General features: G+C 42.2%; 1 protein-coding gene across 1 annotated transcript in view; it reads left to right on the top strand.

Moving 5' to 3' along the window:
* Window positions 1–1,923: 1,923 nt before the first annotated feature.
* The window catches only part of T265_15295 (hypothetical protein), a gene marked incomplete at both ends in the record, with an annotated part of 44,238 nt that continues 30,220 nt past the window's right edge, over window positions 1,924–15,941 (top strand). Inside the window, one exon of the mRNA XM_009177434.1 lies at window positions 1,924–2,013. Coding sequence (XP_009175698.1) covers window positions 1,924–2,013 — 90 coding nt within the window. The remainder of the gene's footprint in view (window positions 2,014–15,941) is intronic.

The raw sequence follows: 15,941 nt of genomic DNA, 5'->3' as shown, positions 1-15,941 counted from the left end.
TTTTCTGGGGGATATTGATAACCCCAACATACAGGATTTGATCTGTTACTGTACAGAGTTGAACCAAAGACAAGATGACCAGTTTTGAAGTATACTCTTATGTCCTCAAATTTTTCATCTATTCAGAGTTTAGTCCGTCCTTACAGTGTTGCATCCGCCCTTAACAACTCTGGTCAACTCAAACCGTCCCTTTACATTGAGTGAGCATCAGAAATCACCAGAACTCCTTCTGTCTTCAGAGTCTACCATACAGCTTTGTTCGCAGCCGTACGAATCCCTCCTTTTGAATGGTCCTTCTCTCTAACTTACCGCTATCATTTTGGCTTGATATGTTAGACAGATCTCACGCAAATCGCCCACCTGTGTACCTGGCCACATGTTTAGAGGTAATAATGCAGAATACCCTGGTGGTTGGGAAGTGACAGTGTCTTCTGTATGACGTGTTGGGCTTAGTCTGAAGCAGTTCTGCTATGGTTGTCCTGGCGAGGTTGTGGTTGACTGAAGTGAACAGCGATGTGACATCAAATGAAAGCATGACTTCATCGTCTTCTATACTGACGTTCCGTAGTTTGTGTAGGAGCTGACCTGCATTATTAACTGTGTGTTCCGATTCGGAGATTAAGTGTTTTATTCTTCTCCATAAGTCTTATTTTAATTTGTCAGTTGGGGTTCCCAGAAGTTAAAAGATTAGTCTGCGTGGAGTTCCTTCAATTTTGTCAACCACAACCTCGCCAGGACAACCATAGCAGAACTGCTTCAGACTAAGCCCAACACGTCATACAGAAGACACTGTCACTTCCCAACCACCAGGGTATTCTGCATTATTACCTCTAAACATGTGGCCAGGTACACAGGTGGGCGATTTGCGTGAGATCTGTCTAACATATCAAGCCAAAATGATAGCGGTAAGTTAGAGAGAAGGACCATTCAAAAGGAGGGATTCGTACGGCTGCGAACAAAGCTGTATGGTAGACTCTGAAGACAGAAGGAGTTCTGGTGATTTCTGATGCTCACTCAATGTAAAGGGACGGTTTGAGTTGACCAGAGTTGTTAAGGGCGGATGCAACACTGTAAGGACGGACTAAACTCTGAATAGATGAAAAATTTGAGGACATAAGAGTATACTTCAAAACTGGTCATCTTGTCTTTGGTTCAACTCTGTACAGTCAAGAACAAGGCCTTGCAGTGAGATCTCCAATATCCCTGGTTGGGGTAATGTAATATAATCGTTCAGCTGTGACACTCTTTTGGTGCCCAACTGCCTTGGCACCCGAAGGAAGAACAAGGTTTAAATTCTGCCCAAGCATAGACAGGAGCAGCCGAGATTCAGAGGTTGGGTTAGGAACAGAGACAATCTAGTCAGTAGGGTTGCGCATAAGCCACTAAGCTATCTCAGGCCCAAACATTCCCGTTGCAAGATTCTAAAAAAAGGACTTCGGCCGAATAGGAGTGTTCACCGATCATTTTTTGGCATTGTGTGGATGATGCTTTCGTGGTGGTCAGGTGTGGTACCGTCAGTAGATTCTAAGAATAGCTGAATAACCTAAATCCATGCGTAACATTTGGTATGGCGATTCATACATACCTCACCTCCCGGATTTGATGGCTCATGAGTGGAGAAAAAAATACATTACCAATTACCAGAAACGAATCACTTGTTCTCCCATCATAAAGCGATATACACTGGCATGGTCTCATCGACGCTTAGTAAAGCCTGAGCGCTGCATACAGAAGAGGTTGACCGAATATCAGCCCAACATTTAGTTTAAAAACAGACTTCAAGAAAATACGCACCCGACGAAGTTGAGTGAGCGGTAATTGATAAAGGTAGGTTACCCAGTACTATGAAGCACTAGGGAAAGGACTGTGATTCCATACAAGGTAGGACAGAACTTGTTAGACTATTCGTGCTCCGTATGTCAGTCGATCTACTTTCTTGGAGGGCACTTTTCGCACAGCCATGCGGAGGATGGAGACGAGCCACGGGAAGTGAAACAATCACTTGGCAATAAAGTAAGTAAACATGGTTGCGCTATTCCTTGTCGTCTGTCTGGATGAGAACCCCAAAACGGGACATATCGATGGCTGGACACATTGTTAGACGGGGCCAAGTTGCGCACTCAGTGAATCTGGAGCAACCAAGCTGTTTCCCTCAATGTATAGCTCTTCTCCTTGAACTTCTCGATGAAAGGTCTACTAACAACCCCGTATTTCCGCATCAGTTTTTTCAACCACCGCCTCCAATGCCCATAGGAGGCAATAGCTATCTACTCCATCACCCCAAATTATCGTCGAACGCGACTGTAGCCTCTATAACAACGGTAGAGCATGTATGTGGTTTTTACAGTTGATGATGATGTTTCATAGGATGCTTAACTTCACAGACGTTTCTGAAAGTATATACTCAGTATTCGTTTATTTGATAGGTCGCTGCCAATTTTTGAGGACCAGAAAGCCCGACATAAAATCAAATGCAACGACCAGCATTGAGACCTTTAGAGAACAATCAGCCAGACGACCGTACATCGAAATTACTGAGCACAAGAGGGGAATGACCAAATCACCAAGAAATGTAAATATTAAGCGCCGATCAGACTCGGCGACTGCGGGACAGGCATGGCACGGGGCATGGAAAAAAAAAGCGTTCAGCTGTAGTACCCTTCCGGTGCCTAGCTGCCATGCCACCCGAAGGGAGCACGAGGGCTGGGATACTGCCAGGTTGCCCAAGCCTAGTCAGGGGAAGTCGACAAGCGGAGGTCGGATTCAATCTACGGACATTCTGGTCAGTAAATTCACGCTCTAACCAATTTGGCAATCTTCCCCCAAAGTGAGAAAGGACGAAAATGCACTAGTCGAGATATTGACAGTGTATACTATAAATAAAACAGTACTAGCTTCCTTTTCAGGAAGCTATACAGTGCATAATGTGTCTTTCATCTAGCTTTAGCTTACTGGCAATTTCGGGCGGCAAAAAGAACCGGAAATAATACGATGACTACCTATATTTTGAACGACAAACTCAAGTACTCAGGATCGACCGCCTTCATTGCGTTTCATCAATAAATAGATGTTACTTTTGAGTTGAAGAGCTCCAAACTTGATTACTGCGGCACTGTAGGTCGGAATGCGGGGTTTGGAATGAGTTTGCCGCCAGAAGGATTTAGTCGGTGGAGGAGTAACAAAGGTGGAGATGGTGCACTGATTGTAATATGGGCTAGACAGCCATCATTAAGGCGCTGGATTAGATCGGAGTATAAAACAGTGCATTCCGAAAAGAGATAAGGACATCAAGTTTGACAAAACTGAACCACTTTACGGATGCTGATCCAGCGATACTTAGGATAGCCTGGATGTAGTATGGCTAAGGTGAGTGAGTGCAGGCATCAGTTACATAAGCGAAATCACAATATAAGAGGTGGGGGAAATCAGACCGCAAAGTAAATAGGTTCAAAGGTCTGACAATTTTGAAAACTATGCAATTAAGGTATTTTGAAACACCTGTTTACCTGCAAGTCCAAATAAATTTCTGCATAAAGCGTCCTGCGGTATCGAGTCTGCATAAGATATTTCGCTTAAAAAGCAATATTATAAAAACCGCCGCCTAGGATTTCGTCACAGAGGCTGGAGTACCTCATGTCAAAAGATCAGTTCTTCTTACTGACGTTTCGATAATCCCGCATAATGTAGCTAGAGGAGATACCACTTGACACCCTCAAACCCTTCGGCTTAGCACGCCTAACTTTCTGTGGTGTATCTTTGATTTTCAACTGGTAATTCCTGAAGAAGTGCGACACACTTGTTGCTGTATTTTGAGCATCGAACGAAGACATTGTAGAGGCTCACGTCATTGGAAACAGTAGTTGAGTTGTGAAATTCGCTCCGAAAAACTTACGCCGCAGTAGCTCGCTACTATAGGTCGTCTGACAACTTAATGCCATGCGTTTGGAATTCCTTTATAACATGGTAGGCCAACCATGACTTTGAGTAAAAGACATCAGGCCTGCTGCTGAGGGCATTTTTCTACATCGGCATCTCGAGGTTTTTAACTATCCTCTAGTGCTGTCCCAATTGGTTAGGACTCCACTTCGGAACCATTTTTACCTGTAGTAGGGTTACTGCACTGATGTTCTCCTCCAACGAGGAACTTTTCTGGCCCACGATAATATTGTTATTTTCATACTACTGCTTTTAATAAGTAATTTCACGTAGACTCGATTTGTGCATGTCGACAGTACATGCTGGACGAACATCAATCCCGAAGCGAGAATAAATCATCCAATGAATGAAACCTTTACACGAGAAGTCTTCATTGGAGCAGGTAGTCTCTACGTGATGTGGTTCCAGTAACTGAAGGAGGAGTGGCACCATATCCTGCTCAACTGTGAGTTCACCACTGGTGGTTCATCATTTGGCAGGTCGCGGGTCCAAAACTCCCTCCATGTGATACCTAATTAGGATGAAAGAGCTACAGAACGCTCCTCCGGTTTCCTCGTAGACTTGCTTCACTTACAGGAACTCAACCTTCACCCAGTAAAAATAAATAACACACGAAATGTCCATAGATTTTTTTGAGGAAATAGGCTGAAATTTGAGAAGGAAGCGACTTTAAAAACACAAAACTTGGCACACTTTATTCCGATTCTGGTTCACTTCTCTGGTGATTACTCAGCTCTGCAGACCTTTTCCGCTCTCCGCCTATCCACACAGTCAATTCATCCATTCTTGGCAAATAGTAGAAGAACTGTTTTGGATATATAAGTAAATAAATATGTGAATGGCGTTAGACAGTTCGTCAAAAAAACCGTCTGTACAAGAGATAAAAAAATGCTAGAATACAACTGATACGAGCATTCCATAAATTCATTCTCTGACAAATTCATGAGTAAGGAGTGTGACAACAGCAAGCCTACACACAACGCGAAAAACATCCTCTTTTATGCGAATCACAAGGAGCAACCCCAGAGTACTTGACGACATTTGTTCTATGGCGCGGGACTAATGATTCATGAGCATCAAAAAGGACCTGGTCTCATACAGATGGTAGTGCAAGAGAGGCCCTTGGAACGAAGCCAAACTTAAGCCTTCTCCCTGAATCAGACTATTGCATGCTGGTTGCATGATGTTGTCTCCGGCGTAGAGCACTAATAGACGTACCCTGTGCCAGTCACTATTTTTAGTTTCCCGTTTTATTGCGCCGGAAATGTAACCGAGAAGTTTTTGTTTACCTGCGCACAGTTGTAATGGTGGAACCAATAAAAATGTGGTGGTTTCACAGTCAAGTGAAAGTTCCATGACACCAGAAAAAACAAGCTTTCGCTTTCACCGAACCGGACTATGCAGAGAGCTAGACGTCAGAGGTGATCAAAATGTGAAACTCTGAACTGGACCAATCACTGACTGAGCTTGCAGGGTGGCTTGTAAGTCCGCGCCTGTGCCTTCAACGTCGTCGGTAATATAGCCAACCTTCTTAAACAGGTCGTGTTTTAAGTGTTTTTGCTTAGTTAACTCTGTGCTATTTCGTTCCTATAGATCTCGGTGAAGAAACTGCTGAGTAGCAGACAGTGATGACAGATTTTGTGCTTTCGTTGCGACAGGGACACTGAGGAAGATGGATATTTTTCGGAGGAGAAATGAAGCATCTGCTTCATCTGGATGGGCTTTCTCAGTATTCCGTCAGGTTAAGAAATAATGTCAGCGCTAAAACTAGTGCAAAAATATTACCTAACAAGCAGTGCCCTTGTCCATCATTCTGGTCCCATCCAAATGGTTCACAATGAAAGAGTCATCTCAAGAACTTCCCTTGTTTTCGTTCCATTAACCTGATGGAATANGCAAAGTTTAGGTAGGCTTGCAACATCAGGGTTGCTGGTGGCTCATTTTTCTTTCCTTAAAAACATTCGTCCACAAACTGCTCCACCATCAATGTTAGAACATTAGTTATTTTTGCTTTTAAACTTTTTTGTGCAAGTAGTTTGTTTTCGGTAGCAGCGTTAGCATTGGTAATCTTGTCTGGACCTTAAAAACGAATGTCAATGAACATGTGACCAGACAGCATGGAATGGCTGAATTCGATCCAGTCTAACTTCATACTTCTTTCTTTTGTCAAGAAATTTCTATTATCCTATCCGAATGGCTCACAAAGGACACGTGCTCTTTGCCGCACCCATAGCCTGTTTGCTACAATTTAAAAACGCGAGCATCCGAAAGTTGATGCGGCTGGCCAAATAACAGTTCACAGAAGTATGCGAAAATTAACACTGTTTATACAACAGTTATTTGATGAGTGTCTGTGGGTTGACTTCAGTGGTGGTGTGAAATAACAGCGCCCATTAAATAATGACGGAAGTGTGTTTCGGAACATGCTGAATAACATCATTAGGACGGCCAAATTTTGCAGACAATCTAGCGAATGAGGTACCTGAGTCACGAAAGTCGGTACTGGCCCGAAACAGTGTGGCATTGGAGATGGAGTTGGGGACGTGAGGATGTTACGAATTCGCAATGAACCAAAAGGCATACAGTTATTGGGCTTCGGACTGCCTCTGGAGCACAGTTTTTGACAGAGGATATCAACGTATTGTGCGTCTAACAAACATCATTGGTTCGAGTGGTCGGCAGGCTTGAACGGCTTTTAATAATCTTAAAAAACCACCACGGCCAAATACTTAGGAGGTGCAGATTACAATGACTAGTGTTGATGTACAAAGATTCGCCATTTATTTAATATTTAGTCCGCTATGCTGGAAAGGAAAAAAACCAATTTTCATAGCTTATTTCTCCCGATGTCCTGTTTAGGCTCCCATCCAGGTACACATTTTGTCGTCTAGTGCGGGGATAGAATAAGTAATCTTCCGCTTTCTCAGTGGACATAGGCAGTAAGCCGATGACGCTTCCATGTGGCTATTATTGTATAAGTTTTGTACCCGAGAAGACAAGTCGCGTGATGGTTTCCTAGGAGAATAAGTTTTAAAGATTCAACGACAATAAGTTGAATAAGCAAAGAAAGGTTGCAATTTAACACCTAGTTTAATCTGAACCACTTGTTGATTAGGTTAGCTACGAAGGAGAAAGTGAGATATCGCAAGTTGTGTCATGGTTAGACGTCGATGACTGATGAATGAAAGAGCTGGTAAAAAGCGTGAGCATACAACTAAGTGCCTATAATGCACGAAGAACGACAACTTCACTTGGTTTCGGATGGTATCCCTAGTGATGTTGTCATGTTTAATGTTCTTTTTAACTCTGACCGATCAGCTGCTGATAGTCAAAACTTGGCCTTTAAACCGGCCGGATATATATTCCAAGGGGCGAACAAGACTTTTAAGATTTTTTGTTGATTAAGCCAATTCACTGCAGAATACCTTTTACTAACATGGCTGGCACATACTACTGCTGAAAATTTTCAACAGTACTATATACACAGATTTACTAGTGGTATGTTCACTGCTGCGCGGCTGGGAAGTCCATTTTGCGGATCACTGTCTCTTTCTCTAGTCTCAATCAATTTTTGTTCTCAGAAAGCTTGCCTAACATATCTGGTGGCAAAAACATTTCGTCAACTGTTGCAAATGAGTTTTCGCTGTTGTATGTTTGCGTTTGAAACGGTAAACTTGATCACCTGGGGCTAGTTGAGCTAGCCAAGGTAGTTATTGTGAAAATTTCTATCGCGCGGTTCTAAAATGCCACGCAGGTACAGATGAAAAGAACTTGTAACTTGCTTTTATTCCCGCACGAGCATCTGTCCTGAGCCTTGTGTCCTACATTTGCATTTTAGGCCCCGTTTTTATCTCGTTCTAGGAAATATTGGACAGCTGGGGCAGTATCTCAGCGCGCTTCTCCACCCCCGTTAAGGACACTTACATTGCACTTAATTCAAAGCTGAAACCTATTCTGTACTATGTTTGTTGTCTGTCTCCTAATGCACAGAAAATCCAGTGGACTGAAAGCGTGAGGCAGTAACCACCGGCTACTGAGTAGTATCCAACAATGCTTGTAAACTGACCGATTCGGGGGAGTTTCTTTTGTGGTAGTGGTGCTCAAGGCCATAACCATCACTTTAATCGGTGATCAAATAAATTCACAAGCAATGATTGAATTGCTGGAGAGAGATGTAACTTTACACCGTCTTGAGATGTGAGCACTACTGAGGTAGGTCATGTTCCTTAAGTACAGACCAGGAAAAGTACAGTTTAGATGTTTCTATTCAAACATTTAGTCTTTCGCAGTTTCACACTGACAAATGTACCGGGAATGTATGCATTTTAGGTGTCCTTTTAATCACAGAGCACCAAAAGTGCACACGCTCAAGAGACTGTCTTATAGAAATGGAGTTTGTGACTTCACCAGCAACTAAACAAGGTAGAAATGTATATACCTTTGAACATGGTTATCAAAAGTTCTTACGTGTAAGGACCCTTAAAATCTCTTCAAAACAGCATGGTTTGATTTGTGGGTGATCAGATGAACTTTGTTTAGTTCGCCAACTTGGCATTCAGTTTGCGAATGTTTTGCCACTAATCTAGGTCAGATCATCTGTGCGTGCACTGATAAGACATTACCAAGCCCGGCGACCGGATCAACGATCACTTAGTCAACCACCAATGAACGCGCCGGAGTTATTCCGCCAAATCTCCTGTACTGTGTGAGGTTCTGAAATTTCGTGCCAGGATTACAGCACGAACTGGCTAACTAATAAATGAGCATACAAACTTGTGACTTCAGTGGGGCTTAACAAAACACCACGAACACCAACAGAAGCCAACCTAGAAAAGACAAACGCCTTGGTTACCTCCTACTCTGTGTCTTTTTTAAATCAACTGTGGTGGTAATTTCGGCGGAAAAATCAAGAGACATCCATCCACAGGGATTCTAGCCCAAGGAAACATTCCGACATAGCAGTGAATACTAAATAACCTAAAAAGGGACATTTTGATTACTTCGGAAGAACAGGGGGTGGTCTTTTACAAGGATATCTGGGCGCGTCCAAAAGAAGTCATCGCTTGGTGACATAAAATGCCCTTCCACTGCTCACCCCAGGCCATATTCCGACAGGCACAACAAGCCAAAACGGCCATTCAAAGTCACAAAATTCCAGAACAACAGGTGTCTGTTACGCTTCGCTGAAGCGACGGGGTTTCTACGCCACAAATCTAACTTGTGCAAACAACTGTTTGGCTTGCGTTGCCTTTAAAACAAGCTCTAACTCATGCGTAAGTCCGTACTATTCCGACCTAATCAGATCCGGGGTCTGATGAATTTTCCTTGCTGTGACGATTTTACTGGTCTATGTACGTTCAATCCAACTCTCCGCTAGACAGGTTGCCAACGAGTGTAGCTTTATTCGGTCTGTCTTTTGTGAATTGACTAGCTGGTTTGTCCAAAGTAATATGTGGACTTTTCCATCATTATGTGCCCTCTTTCCATCATAAAAAGAACATCAATGTAAGCAGTGTGACATGGCTATGTGTGGTACTCACAGCAACATTTTTTTCTAGTCATAGCGCAAGGTCAAGCCGAAAAACCCCGCATTTTTTATCAAGCCCTATTCATGGTATCCATTGACTCACATACCAGTGTTGCGTTCAGTTGTAACCTTTGTTATCGCTCAGCAGTAGTTTTTTGTGTTGTTTTACCCGCGGTAGCTTAAACGCACGGTTGTGTCATTTCCTCCGAGGAGTTAGAAACACTATGCTCAGTTTTGTCAGCAGTTTTTGTACCTTCTGATGAATAAATGTGCGGCAAGGCTGCTAGGTTTCTTTTCCACGTTTCGATGTGGTTGCTGTTTTTCTGCATCGAAATTTGGATTGTTACATGAGAACTTGATGTACAGTGTCAATAAAATTATTGGTTACTTACCATCGTGATGGCACAGAAGATCCCAATTAAGGATCCAGCGAGAATGTCGGGTAGGTGGTGTTTATTATCAGTTATCCGGGTGCACACAATGTAGAAACCAAAACAGGCATAGATAGTTTGGATTGTCGGACGAACCATCGGGCTGTATTTCAAGTGAAGGCGTTCTTGGAGATAAAGCTGAAAAAAGCACGGAATGACAGGTTACTGAACATTGAAGGACTTTCAATAATCCATGGACAAGTAGTAAGCCTGTCCACTTTTTTATCCGTCGTAATACACTAAACTGTGCTGTACTATGCAGTGATGTACTATGATATACGGCAGTTTCGCATACTAGAATATCCTACAGCAAACAACAATATAGTATACTACGCCATTTCAAGCTATATGTTACTCTAATATACAGAACTGTATTATGCTCCACTAAACTGTACTGCATTGTTCGATACTATATATATTGCATGCCATAAAAAATACTATACTACTATACACTATGTATATACTATACTGTTATACACTATACTACACTATATATACAATAGATCAAAACAATAATATACCCCACTAAACCACACCATAGTATGCTACTTTTTGCTGGTTGGAAGCAACAATTAAAAGTAATAATCAATAAACTACATCATAATGTGGCTATCAAACATAAAAACTGTGGTTTCACCACTGATTACTTCAGTTATTTCTTGAACTTTTAGCTGCAGTGCTGCGCTACAGCACTATTAAGCTACAAAACGCAGTTTCAAATTATGTACGAGATAAATAGTAATTTTATTCGGGGGTTCAACTATTTCCTACGGACGACCAGTAAACAAAACGGTAGCTTGATTTTGTAATTATTCACTCAGCCTGAATTCTCACACAGTTCTGCGCTCCACCTACAATTCTGGAGAACCTCAAATAGTGGACGTGTTCGAAGTCCTCAACGCCAACTCAGTATTTGTGTGAGCTATCGGTATCATACGTATGTCGCTGGACGGACTGAAGATTTGCGGGATTCGTCTACTTGATAAGCCTTCATTGGGGCAAAATTGTCGGTCAGCTGTGGGATAGTTTCGTGAGTTTGCTTGACTATCGATGCCTCCAAAACGTTGCATGGGTCCAATAAAAACGTCAGCCTAGTGGTTTTGAAGCATGCAGATAGTTTTCAGGAAATTTCACTAGCCCTTGTTAAATCAGTTAGCCATACTCCACCGTTTATGCTGGCTGGGCTATTTGCTTTATGTACCAGGGACTACTCCCCACGTAGACTTTCGGATCAAGATGACCGAGAGGCAGTCAGTCCATGACCCGACAACGAAGCGTGAAGGCCATTACTAGCCAAATCAGTCGCTTTGGTAGGACTGTCTACTGAAACGAAGACCGGAGGACGTCACAAATGAATAGTTATTGACCCTGACAAATACGGTCGTGTCAGGTAGCCAATGGCGGTCTTGCCTTAAACCTATCGTCTCTAATACCTGGCTCTCTCTTCCTGCCACACTCGAATTGTCGTCAATGAACGGATTGGAAAATCTCCTGCGGTACGTGGTCCTTCAGTGAAAAAACTGGAGTGGCTGAAACCTACGCAATTCGGTTCACTGCTTCTTAGTTGAACAACTGAATTGAACTGATGTTAGGGTGGCTTCTTTGTTTCAGAAACCATGAATAGGTTGCTATTTCTTTACGAATTTGAATTGTGCTTCCAGCCGTTTATTGCGTTCATAATAAATCTATCGTTACCTAAATTTCCTATACAACTTCATTAGACTGCACTTTGAAGGCAACCTGTAATGTTTCCAGTGAAAGGTAGGCACACTCGTTCAACCACGCATTTGAAAAACCCAAATGCAGGACACAACCACGCTGTGAAATGGTTTTGAAACTCACCCACGTGTAGGTTGTTGCAACAAAGGTTAACGAGGTGTGTCCTGAAGGAAATGATAAGCTTACAGGAAAGAAAAGAGGAACGAAACAGATGCGTTTGTTTTAAAAATGTCAAACACACCGTTCCAATCATATATGCAAAATACATGCCTGCCAGTCTAAATGTAGGGTGGATTCAGTTCAGACTAAACTGAGAAAGCCAGCCAAAATGTTGTATGCTGGTGCCCGGTTGTCAGTCAGACGTCTGTGTTTGGTGCGACCGTCCACCGCGAATTCTTTTGACGCACACTTTTGGCAGCACACGTTTTGTGTCGTTGCATAACTTGTTGAAGACTATGGGTTTGATTGTATTGGAGTCCAAGTTACTCCTGTTTTATAAGGCTACCTCATAGTGTTACTCCTTAGCAACGGAGGAACCAGAACTAAAGTTAGGAGGGCGTTGCATTGCTAAGATTCTAAATCTGAATACGGGTATTTTGCAACTAACTCCCTGCCAAAAGCTGGATACACGTGAATTATAACATTCGAACGGGCGGAATAGCTGATGCTTGTATGGTATAAAAGTGGCCTAGCCCGTCGGTCCACAATCCAGTCCTGATCAAATCGTACTATAACCACTGTTCGTGTTGGTATGAGAACAAACAATCTACTGCTGATGAACTCCGATAGGAGTACAACTCCAGATACAATAGCCATCAAGTGATGCATACTCATTAGAAAAATTGTGTGAGAACAGGTTGAAGATCGTTCAAGGAAGAGTGATATGGATGAAACATTCTTAGTCGTTGGATCATCCGTTACGCCGTCTGGCAGGTTTCTATGTAAGCAGTGATGATCTCCCCTCAATTAGTGATAAAATGCCTGTAAGGAAGTTGCCGAACAGGGCGAAGAAACATATCAACAGCCACTTGATCTCAAGCACATGCATCCCATATCATAATCGGTTATGTGATAGCAACTGGGAGAAATATATCAATATGGGAATGAAATTTTAGAAGACGAAATACATTAGGGAGAGTAATCATAGGTACACGGTACTCTTTGTCGCAGACGATATATGGTGATACGATTATTTCTCCTTTCGGAATATATAATTTCGCGTCCACACACATATCTGAAGTACTTGTGATTTTAGTCCTGATGGGGATCTTTTAACGAGTAATTTGTTTACGATTTAGCAACAAAAGCTGTAATTTGGTTTTATTCGGCTTTGAGACAACAATTCCCAGAAACGAAACAAGACCAGCTTAAGTAGAAATAAAATTTTAAACACTGCAACTAATACGACCGGAAAACCGTTGACTAAATCATTCTTTTCAATGAAGCTGCACACTGGTCACTGAAAGAAAATGGAGGACAAAATCTGGAGTTTTTCCACTATTGTGGACTACAGTCCCTTAATGCCTTCCTATTACCGTGAACCCCGGTCTGGATAGATGCTGGGTCGCCTGATGCGCTTGGCCAAAACAGAAAAAGTCAACGAACGTTCGAGACAGCTGTTCTATTGATCACTGTCCCATAGAAGCGATCAAAAGTGATACTAAGCCTACAACTCATCTGTCAAGGGCAAACGAAGAACACCCAATGAAATCTGTCTCAACGAAAAACGGTTATTCCATTGGTAGATTTGTAGTCCCGCTACTTTCGGAGCTGGTTCTCCTAATATCCACAAACGAGTGGTTCTGTTCAAGGTGTAAATTGTTTTCGGGAGTTGGAACTAAACTCAATTTATATTTCTTTGAAAAATATCGTAAAACGTGGCACCTGAAGCGCATCTGTATAACCCACTTTAGGTGATAATTTCACACAACTTTTTCCTATGTTTTACTGTGAAGCAAACATGTTCGTTCTTATCCATAAATATTTTTCACCTGGTAAGTTGCGACAAACAAAAAGCTTAGAGAGGAAACAGTATTCTAATAATTTAATAACTACTCTCGTTTGCATGCGAACTTGGTTTCAACGGGAGACTCAGATAAATCCTGCTAAACCACTTATTTATGGTGGTCATGTTTACTCTTAATTCAGTTATAGGAGACCATAATAAACGGGAGGGGTCCTCAGCAACCTTATGACTAGTGGTTTAATTCTAGAAAAACTGCCGTACAATTTTACAGTCTGTCACAGAGCATCACTTACAACATATCGTCAAGCGCCTTTTTGTCCGTCCCTTGACATTCGTACTCCGTTACATATCCCGTGCAATTCCCGACCGCGATATTGGGTTTGCACGTATCAAGGAAGTGTGGTCGCGGTAAAGGAATCAATCTTTTGAGCAATTCAGTCAATGATGAAACTATCCCAGCCGCAACCGAATAAACAATAATGAAATTGTAAATCAACAAGCCCATCTACGAATTTAGTATTAGCACCGCTGTTTGAAAAAGCAGAACAGAAAATTACTTTGTAAAAGACTTTTTTCGATCTTTCGGTGAAAAATTGATGCAGTGCCTTCAGAATCTCAACCACTAAAATCTACAAGGTCTGGTTAAATGTTCGCGTCAAACAAATAGAACCTACCGTCACAGTGGGAATACTGAAGCCAATCGCTATCACCCCCCCGGTAGACACCGTGTCTCTATAGTAAGGATACCTGATAGATTGATCTGCGCAAAAGTATCCACCTAGAGGAGGCCGTGTTCCTGTGCATAGAAAATAGGCCAAATATACTGAAATCAGTCGACTTCACTCAAACAACAATTGCTCGACTTACACAATGTGCAGAGCAACAAGTCAGAACCAACACGAATCGCTCGTTTAACGTTCGTTTTATTCATCTGTGGAGAGAAGAATAACGTGATAAACAGACGTTTAATTTGCGTAACACTCTCTGTACAAAATAGAAATATTCAGAACAGTTTTAGAAAATAATCTCAAGTTGTGGAGCCGTAAAACATTCCCATCCAAAATTCACCTTGTGATTTTTGTTGGATTGGGTGCATTGGCACACGATCTGAAAAAAAACTTGTAGTGAGGAGACACAAACTTGAATTGCGACTACCGTGTAGAAATGCGTGCATACGCGCTGCTTATGTGGTTGGATAAAGAATTACTTTGAGCCTGGTGTACCGGAGTATCATCTCAACCGTATTTTTGGCTGCAAGAGTCTCAAACTGACTGGTTCAGTACAGTTTCGGAAGTAAGACGGATCCGCTTAAAGATGAGTATGCCTAGGGGTGTGATAACACTATAGCACACCTTTCCTCTAACTATTTTGAAGACGAATTACTGCTTTCAATTCTCAAGATAGTCTATTTTTCCATCCAACGAAATTATTGATTATCTCTGTTCATTTTTCTTGTGCAACTGATACGTTCCTCCAACCTTAAGAAATCGTGCGTTGGAGTCCTAATGTGAAAACCACAGTCATTGCATGGCTTCAGGCTCATGCTCATCATCTTCAACACCTGAATTCAGTGTACTCATTACGGAATGAACGCGTGTTTCCTTAAAAAACAGTTAGTGGGCTGCTTTCTACCCCTATACTCTAAATGAAACAAAATAAAAGTATACTTTGTCGAAGGAATACGACTCGACTACCACAGCCTTAGTCGAAGAGTAGTAATCATCTGATATCTTCGACGCCCCAAGTTGTTTGGGGGAAGGATATTTAGTCCACGGAGGAATGTTTTTCCTTTTCACGAGAGAGACTATCTCTCTGCTCAGTCCTCCGAGACACTTTACCATGTACACCTTATACGGACTCCACAATTTGCCGTCTTCTGTCCCTCGTCGATACTGTGATTGCTATCCTCATACGAAATAGAACAAACTGCCTCCGTTCTAGCATTCTTGGAAAATGGGGACACTACAGCCCAGCTAATACCTGTTTCCCTTGGAGCGATTTCAGAAATACTGAGCTAGACTAGCAACTGCCCCCCATTTTTGTTTGATGTTTTGTCAGTCACTCGTATATCATCTTTGCTGAACCTCTTTGAACCAATCCTAAGCTTGTCGGACAGCCCGAATGCGTTTCAGATCCGGCAAAATTACACTTCTCCATCTTCACTGCTTCGTATTTCCTGAATTTGTCTTACAGATTCGGTTCACGCCTATTTGTGACGAAGGACAAACTGCTCAACTACAACCGTCCAGTTGTACCTTACTGATGATAGTCTGATACTGTCCCGTGATGTTACCGCACCGAAAACCAAGGAGCTTCAGTTACAAAGACGTATGAATGATGGTGCATCATTTCACGTGACTGC

The sequence above is a fragment of the Opisthorchis viverrini genome (genome assembly GCF_000715545.1).
Source record: "Opisthorchis viverrini unplaced genomic scaffold opera_v5_423, whole genome shotgun sequence".
In the NCBI taxonomy this organism is placed as follows: domain Eukaryota; kingdom Metazoa; phylum Platyhelminthes; class Trematoda; order Opisthorchiida; family Opisthorchiidae; genus Opisthorchis; species Opisthorchis viverrini.
Note: the sequence above shows the minus strand (reverse complement) of the source record. Positions and strands in the feature narration are given on the sequence as shown.